The sequence below is a fragment of the Protopterus annectens genome, chromosome 13.part0, assembly GCF_019279795.1.
Source record: "Protopterus annectens isolate FY-2018-M chromosome 13.part0, PAN1.0, whole genome shotgun sequence".
Classification (NCBI taxonomy): Eukaryota; Metazoa; Chordata; order Ceratodontiformes; family Protopteridae; genus Protopterus; species Protopterus annectens.
In genome coordinates this window covers 696,108,842-696,118,243 of record NC_056747.1, presented here as the reverse complement: position 1 = coordinate 696,118,243, position 9,402 = coordinate 696,108,842, and the positions used below count along the sequence as shown (strand labels likewise).

The window sequence follows — 9,402 nt, the reverse complement described above, 5'->3', positions numbered from 1 at the left end:
GCCAGAGAATTGTTATGGCTAGGCTTGTATAGGCCCTAGGGCCGATAGCCTAGTACCAACCTATGAACAGGGGGTTGTTCAAGAATAGGGGTGAAGAGGAATTTTAGGGCTATGTTTTACAATACTACCCCCACCAAATGCACAGTAGCAAGGGCCACCCAAACCCGCCCAAGACCCAGCACATGGTAACTTTTTCCCCTATATCCTTGAATAAATATGTTGATGTTTTGTTCGTCCGCATGAATAGTCATACAGGAGTTCTGCAAGAAAAACACAGGAGTGGTTACATCAGCAAACTCAGTTTTAAGCATTTCTTAATACACAATCAGCGAAGTCAGAGCAAAGATAACTTTGAGGGGGGGGGGGTGTAGTTCTAGACTATGACAGCAGAGTCGAGAAGGGGAAATTATGGGATAATGGGAACACTCCAACCGGAGTTAAGTGTAGAAGTTAAGCATATGAAATGCAGTTACAGACTTAACGGTTTAAAATAGGGAAATTAATCAACTGCAATTACTTAACTTACAAAATCGTTTTTTGGGGGGGCTGCCCCATGTCCCCAACCCCCACGTCCCCTACACCCCTTCTACTGAAATATACCAACTCCATGATAGCACTGCTTTGACGAAAATGGTAAACTACGATTAGACAATGAATATTCACAAAGTCACGGGCAAATCTGCAAGGCATGTCAATCGTGCATTATTTGCACGTCACATCACAGACACTAGTCATATCAATCAACGTGGCCACGCCCATTTCTGCGCGAAACGATCAGCGTGGGTTGGTGGTGTAAAAGAAAGCTGAATTTCTTACCCTATATTAAATATTACCAGCTATGACAAAAATTGTAGCCGGAAGTAGTTGGTTGTAAATAGTCTGATTAGGGGTTGACATCGGAAGTGCTTGCTGTCATGGTCTATAATCACATATGCACATGGCTGTAGGTGGACAGCAGGGGCACCGACCTGGTGCTTTAAAGCAACAGAATAAGCCGCATAAACCTGGGCGGCATCGATCTAAGGGCGAGCTTGAGCGAGATACTAAAGGTAATACTGATAAGCCCAAGCTTTGTTGACTTTGTCAGTGTTTCGTTGGGTGTTCGAGCTCATGGCCTCAGTGTAGAAACACATGGCACTGTAGTACTGGTCAAAAAGTTTGCTATGGGCGTTCAGGGTATAATATAGAAACTAAGCCGGTTTGCAAGGTAAATCGGAGTTAGTCTTAGGGAAAGGCGCAAATTCCATGTCCTCCGCAACTGTTTTACAACAAGATTTGCGGAAGGGGTGAAGACTTTCTCTTCACTGAGTTTCACAGCCGTGAGCGTCGTCAATAAAAGTGTCAGTATGCTGGATATGTTATGACGGACAGAGAAAAACTGTGAGGTAGATAATCAGGAATTGTTGGGGATTTGGTTGATTCTAACAGTAATATTACGTTGTTTGGTGAAAAGTCCAGCTGTTCCTCTCCCCCATGCACGTGTATTACATAAACACAGTCATACACAATTGGGCGTCCTTGTGCGATTGACAGCTAACTTAGAGGCTCGATGTGCAGTACTCCGTCTCCAGACAATTTTTTTTGTTATACAGGATAATTTCAACAACTCTAATGTGTGGGTCTAGGAAAACCGTTCCCTTTCAATTCGAGTGACTGTCCTTGATAGCGTTCTATTTGAGGGTTTGCCCGAAAACATTTATTGCTATTAGGCTTGCCAAGTTTTTATGTCTCCAAAGCGAGGCAAAAGAGGTGTGTGCAACCATTGTGATATCATAGTGGGTGTGACCAATACATGATTTAAGTTGGGTGTATACATACCTCTCAAGTGTACCTCATTTGGGGACTTAAAAAGTTCATGTTCCTAAAAATAATACATTGAAAGGGTCCATAACACATTCAGTGTTAGAATTTTTTTTAAAGTGAAATCCATGGTTAAATAAATCATATTAATTCACTAAACGATCTTCTTTATAAGTAAAATCAGCATAGTTTAACCAACCTTCCTAGCTGAAGTTGTTAGTAAACCGTTAATGTGTGTTCCACATTTTGCCCATTTGTTCCACATTATGAGGGCTAGTGTTCCTCATTTTGGAAATGGAGGGTTAAGAGCTATGGGTGTATAGGGGATGCAAGTTTTTACAATCCCTGAAGGGTCCAGTTGATTTTTTTTTCGGGGGGGGGGGGTGCTCCTTTATATTTTTTGTCACTGGACTTCTGAGGGCTTGGTGTATTTGCTCATTAACTTAGGTGTGCATGTGTTAGGAGTATATGTATACTCATACTCAAAAAGTTTCAGGTTCTGTTTGCAGAGTAATACTGGGCAGTGGTAAGAGCCAGATCCAGCATTAGGTGGTCTAGGCAGTTGCTTTGGTCTGGGTGCTGCTGGCCAGGGACTTCCAGTTTTATTTTTTAATTAATTACTAAAAGAAAAAATGTATATATATATTCTTTTAAAGAAACCATCATCCTGTTTAAGCAGACGCAGACACCAATGTAATTCCCTATGCGCTGATGAATTGCAGCCTGCATCCATGCGTGCATCTTTAATACAACACCAAAATAATTCCACACTTTGTGTGTGTGAAATGCCCTAGTTAAGGTTGGGGTGGTGCAGGTTAGCCATTAAGCTTACTCTGGCTTGAACCCTGAACCATAGTTACAGGGAACAAGAGTCTGAATCCTATTCACCAGCTACCAGACTGCTGAAGTAATCGAGTTTCAGTGGAAGAGAATTTACCGTTACTTAAGCTGTCTGTTTTCAATGTGCAGCTGTTTTATTTAGCAAATGTGTTTGTGCTATAGAATTTGAAAGCAGTGTTAGTAACACAACATGTAGTATACTTTCAGTTTGTGTAGAAATGAGTGTGATCAGTGTGATTGCCATACCAAATGGCAGTGGTGTCACATGCAAATGATGCATGATTGGCTGACATGCAGATTTGCCTGTGACATTAGGTATGTTTTCTAGGTACAGTGTTGAAGGAAAATGTATATACTTTACAATAAAAAGTCGACAAAATTTTCTTAGTGTCAGGATACAGGTCATATATATGATGAAATAAGATGTGTGTGAAAGAGATACATATCCCAGTTAAATATAAGACAGACAATAAGGAAGACTATTAGGCAGAGATATGCATATAACAAGCAATTTGTATTCATAACTGTGGAACAAGTAACTCCAGTGCTACAACATAATTGTACTTTACAATCCATTATACACCCTTTCTAAAAACACCAACCAAACGAGGCCATTTCATTAGCTAAATGCAGCCTTTTCCTTTTTTATTGTTTCTAAATTTTGCTGTGTTCCTCTTAATTATGCTACTTAACCATTCAGAAAATGCACATTGATGCAAAACCTGTTCTATTTAACGTTTATTGTCCCATACTGTGCCACTTATTGTACCTGATCCCACATAAATTGTTTGTTTCATTTTCTGGTAAGTCACTGAGAAACACAGTCAGTCATTAATGACAAGTGTTAGAGTTGTAATTATTCTTCTTTTTGTTCAGAAAATATACAGTGGTGTAGAATGTGACAACAGTTATATATTTGTTTGCTAAGTTTATATCGTTATATTTATATAAATTGTTTAAAAGTTAGTCTGTCATGACGTGCTGAATACCTTGTGAATAATGAGGCTGCTGAAGCCGTCACCATGAATACTCATTAAATATTCATACATGCTACAGGTTGTTTGGTAGTGGGTGGGTGTTGACTGAGCCTTGCTACTGTGCATCTGTGAGGGGTACTAGGATACAATTATGCCTACCAGCTGTTTTTGTAACATGGGCAATTTAATTCTTCAAGGTCAGCAGGCACTGAATTTGTAGATGAAACCCTGAAATGTTAAGTTGTTCACCAGTCGAATCCACTTCCTTAGTTATGGATCTCTTTAGTGTGGAACTATTCAGCTGATTTTTGCTTCTGCAGAGATTGTGCATATTGACTGATATTGGTGAATTGTAATGACAGAAGTTTGATTGGCCTTTTATGGTTGAAATGTTCCAAAACTGGTGTTTTGTCATTATTGCTTCTTACATTAAGTTTCATTGCTTACTGCAAAAATATTAAAAACTGCAAATTTAAAACTCATTCTAACAATCGGCGCTGTATTATACAAGGCATTTAATTTAATGCATTTGGGACTGTGACTCGAAGAACACATGCATGGTCCTAAAATGTGTGCAAGGAGCCTGTGGTTTGAAAACAGCCCAAAGGTAAATTTAATCCGCCACTGCATGATGCATTTTCTTTGAATGAGAGTTTCAAGGGCAGAGAAGTTTACTGTTCATGTTGCCTGTTTTCATCATGAGCCTGTATTGCATTTGTACTGTGAAATTTTAAGTAAAAATTTTAAATTAAATCCAAATATCTGTTGTCATTGTAGAAGTAAGGAAAAAATGGTATGCACACCGACAGGTTTAAACAGAGTTTATGGTAACTGAGAGACCTAGCCAAGTACTGGGACACTGGGATTGCATGAGGGGTTGTGGGGGCTTATCTGTTAACCTGCCTAGGGCCCCATTTGATTGTGATCCGGCTCTGGCACTAGTAATTCTTCATCCTATTGACTGTTTGCTGGAGGACTGGAGTTTGTCACAGTGAAGTTTGTTGAGTAAAAAAATAAATATTAGACACCGTTTCATGTAGTTGATGCAGAGTTAATCCAGAAATGCTGAAAGTATCAAAGTTGAATGAAATCCATATTTGCTAAGTAGATTGTCAACCTTCTGTGGTTTGTCAATAATTTTGGTATATTCCTTGACTCTTCCAAATAGTTTTCTAAATAATGTTGTTCTTTTGATTATTATCTGTGTTGTTGATTTAAGTGCATGCCTAATTGCACCTCTTTTGTAGGAATAAAAAAAATCTTACTGTATTGGGTGAAGATAGAAGATTACATTTAGAATTAGGTTACTGTGCTTTGATTTTATAACTAGGAATTGTGAGTTTAAGTGCATGGGGTGTTGGCTTTTTACTCACAACTAGGGCTACAAGGGGAACGTTGAATACAATTTTTATTTATCTTTGGAAGGTTTGTGTGTAATGCGTGCATTGATGATATAATATGGTTTAACGTCGCTTGCTCTAAATTTGTCCTAATAACATGGTTAGCACCACTATGCTGTCTTGGGTAAGAGAGGCCAATTACCCACTGTACAATACCAAAGTGCTCTGGCTGACTACGTTTGCAAATGGGTAGTGGGTGGGTGTTGGGTGGGTAGTCATTAAATCCCCAAATAACTTGGCCATCCTGCAGGAAGGTTTGTCCCAAATAAATAACTGGTGCTAAAATCATGGACTAAAACTAAATGCCAAAACCTACATTATTGTTTCCTTGGGGAAAGTCACCTACCCCAGGAAACTGCCCCATTGGCAGCGTGTCCCTAAGAGTTGACTTAGTTGTTCAGGATTTGGGAACTTGTGTGTGAACATTGACCAACTTTTGACCAGCATGTGTCCATTGTTGTAAGAAAGTTGTCCTTTATTGCACAGCATATAAACAGACAGTTGTGTCTAGACCTGGGGATGTAATTGTCCTCTTTTACTCAAATCTCATTAGGCCCCTCATTTTAATGTGTCCTTTGGCATTTATCTGTCCAGACACATGCAAAACCCGGAACACCCACAGAGATACCTTACTAAAAGGATACAAGGCCTAAGAAACATGTCCTACATGGATCGACTCAAAGCCCTCTCACTGTAATCTATATTGTACAGACTGTTAAGCAGTGACTTGTTTGGCATACAAGGCATTCTGTGACCCAATATTGATGGATGTACTGCACATCAGTAAGTCAGATGGCATCAGAAATACTGCAGAGGGATTTAAACCTCTTCAACAACATAAGCAGAATAGTTTGGAGGTGTTAATATATCTTGCAGAGGATACCACTTCTCTGGGACAGAATCCTCATCTACCTAAAATAGAAATTCTTACCTATTCATATTCAAGCACAACTTGGATCTATGTATGGGAAACAGAAAATTTACCCCAGGACTGCCCCCTGCTTTGTCCAATGCGTGGGTCCCTTAAAATTATCTATGGCATGCTCCTAGTTATTCTTATTATGGGTAATATATAACTATCGACCATGGGGTGGGTAAGACTGATCTCTTCTTAAATGAGAGAGGTTAATTTGAGCATCAAAAAAGAAGTTGGCTAAGCTTAAAATGGCACACAAGGGCATGTAGTGTAGTACTTGCTTCTGAAGCTAGAATGGCAAATAATGCAGTCTGATATCCTTCTATGAAAATGTTGCTGAATCGTGCTTCTTTTACTAAAGTGTAACCTTTTGCTTTGTAAGTTAATATGTATTAATTTTCCTCCTACAAATAACTCCAACACATCAGACATGGCAGTAGATCAGGTAGAGGCCCTCTCATTCTTTATAAAAACTACTTCAAACCAACTATCATTGCACAACCAAATGCTTCCTCAGATAATGAAACAGACTGGATCCTTCAAAAACATTCCTCCTGGAAAATCGGTTACCTTCTAATAACAGTTGCCTAACTTCCTCCTCCAGCTTCTCTAAACAAATTTAATCCATCGTTATTATCACCTCAACTGCATGAACATATAAAAATATTATTATTCTAGATGATTTTTATCTAAACTACCTAGGTTCCCCTGAGTAATGACATTGTTGAATTCTTAGCCAGTTTTAACCTTTTACAGTTGGTCAGTGATGCTACTCATCTAAATCTCCAAACCAACAGCTACTCCCTCCTGGATCTGCTAATCACTAACTACCCTTTCATCATCTCCAATGTATCTGCTCTTCCACCCTCATTCAGTAGCCACTGCCCAGTAACCTTCCAAATCTTTCAAAACTGCCCCCTCCCAAACACTAGTTACCTTCAGACCTAGATCCATCATCAATGCAGACAACCTCAAAAAATACACCTGGCAACTTTTGACTGGTCTCCATTGCCAACTTGCAAAACCTCAACTTGCCTGCAACAGCTTTGACACATATTACCCTTCTTCAGCATCAAGACAAAGCTTTCTGTCTCATACAGTGCCTTTTCAAATACACCCCAGCTAACCACTAAACTGAAAGCTGTGCACAAACTTGGGGACAGTGTGTGGTCTTCATGGAGACAAAACCCCTCACCAGAAAATCGTGCTGCCTTTACCTCTGTATTTACCTCAGCTAAGCAAGCCATATACAAGCACAAAACCAACTACTACAAAATCAAGCAACTTGCTCTTCTAGGCAAACCCAAACATTTTTGGCAGGAAATAAATCTTCTCAGAGGCAATAAATCCACCGATCCAACTTCTTTTCCAATCAGCAACTAGACCTCTCAAAGGCAACTCTCAGCCTCTGTCTTTCTCAAAGAATTCAGCCAACTCCGGAGTACTACAATTTCTACCTCCCCCCCCCCAATCACCTAGACCCTTTCTTTTATTTTAAGAAAATTTCACACTATATTCCTCCTCTTAAAAACATATCCCTGGATGTACTCGCTGGTGCAGACAACCTACTAATACCCTTAGTTTATATCGCTCTACAAAGATTTCCTTTCCTTACCATATCTCGTCTGCATATTTATAACCTCTGCTTCATTCAAAATACAGTATCAGACATATGGAAAACTGTTCTGGTTAAACCTCCTCCCAAACAGCCTCAGCCAGTACATACTTCCCACGTCTGCCCTATCTCCATCCTCCTTACACTTGGGGAAAATGAATCTACAGCCAACTGTCCACTTGCATCCAACAATACCACCTCGTCACTCTTAAACAGCATGGGTTCTGGGCTGGTTGGTGCACAGTGATAGCAGTATATTCACTTACAGATGAGATGCCTCTCAGCAGGGATAAAGGAAACCTTTCAAGAGCTCTCTTCATTGACTTTACCAAAGCTTTTGATCTAATTGATCACTTACTGCTCCTTCACTCCCTCCAAGAAATTGGGGTTAGCCCCGATACTGTCACCTGGTTCCAACATTTCTTAACAAATAGGTATTTCAGAGTCAAAGAAGAGTGCCCCAGGGATTCATACTCGAGCTTCATTTGTTTTCAGTCTTGGCAACAAGCTGCCCTCTGATCTCACTAACCTTCTTGTTACTGTTTATGAACATGACTTGGTTATTCTTCGATCCAGTCTCTCACATTCAGCTGTTCAAACCCAGCTTCAGTCTGACCTCAACTCCCTTAATTCTTGTCTGAAACAAAGTATGATATTTGGAACCTCCCAAAAGCTGAAAGACACCTAAAATATCTCAATGTCTTAGATCTCGATGGTTGCTCAGTAGAGACAACTTCATCCTTTAAATATGGCTAGACTAGTCACATAACCTGCAAAGCCACATTGAAAACACCAGGAAAAAGATCAGTTCTCTTGTATTTTGGTCCTGGAGAATATCTCCCTTTCTCTGCAGACCAGGTAGAGCTGCAGTAGGCAAAGGTGCCCTACTTGTTAAACTTGAATACAGGCTCTCCATTATAGCCACAAGAAAAACTAATCTACTCTGTAGTCCGTTGAAAACAAAATATGTCGATTCATTTCCAGTTCCTCTTCTCAAGAACACCACTGCATCACTCCTTCCAAGGCCAAATGGCTACCAGTGTCTTGCAGAGTTGCACTATTCCTAGTGTCTCTTGTTTTCAGACTACTTCAGCCAATTGACATCCCACCTCTTGCAGCCAAACTCCGTAATAAAGCCACCCCCTACAACCTCTACAAATTAACTTCCTCCCTCCCGACAACCCAAACTAAACTGCAGTGTTCCAACCAGTCCAGGTCCATTCTTGCACCCAAACTCTGTCAGTCCCTACGCCTTTACCTCAAAGAAATCTGTTTCCTCACCTTCAGAGCACAACTCAAAAGACACCTTCATCAAAAGTTCTGACTGCAATTGCTTTTCCAGTGGACATATAACCTGACTCCCTCCTCACCTGCATCACTTCAGCTTTGATCCTCTGTTCTCAGCTGCTGCATCCCACTCCTTTACTACTAAAATTAATCCACACTTGATTTTCCATTCTGCTCATATTATTTACATATTGTATCAATTGTCTTATCTTCTGTGATTACTCTGTTTTGTGAATTTGTTCTGCTTTTTTTTTGTGAATCTCTTCACCAGGGCTGTGTTTGCAAATGATCTATAATGATGAGTGTACTACCCCAGTAAACAAACTAAAATAAAATATTATGTGACAGTGATGCTCTGTTTCTCTAAAACACACTCACAAAAGAAGCGAACATTAATGAGGTTTTTTGGTCTTTTGAGTGGACGTGATTTGAAACTGTTGTTTTTGGAAATCATTGTACATGCAGCAATTATGAAGTTATCTGCATATGTATTGTATTTTTTTGTTGAGGCAGGCAACTTTCTCACTGCCTCAGGTCATCGTAGTGATTTCAGGCAGCCCATGCCTT

At 39.8% G+C, this 9,402-nt stretch overlaps 1 protein-coding gene across 2 annotated transcripts in view; it reads left to right on the top strand.

The window, feature by feature from the left end:
* The first annotated feature begins 884 nt into the window (after positions 1-884).
* TSR1 (TSR1 ribosome maturation factor) overlaps positions 885-9,402 on the top strand; it is an 895,152-nt gene continuing 886,634 nt past the window's right edge. For both annotated transcript variants that reach the window (XM_044054379.1, XM_044054378.1), the window contains exon 1: positions 885-1,049. In XM_044054379.1, coding sequence (XP_043910314.1) covers positions 932-1,049 — 118 coding nt within the window. In that variant the 5' untranslated portion in view covers positions 885-931. The remainder of the gene's footprint in view (positions 1,050-9,402) is intronic.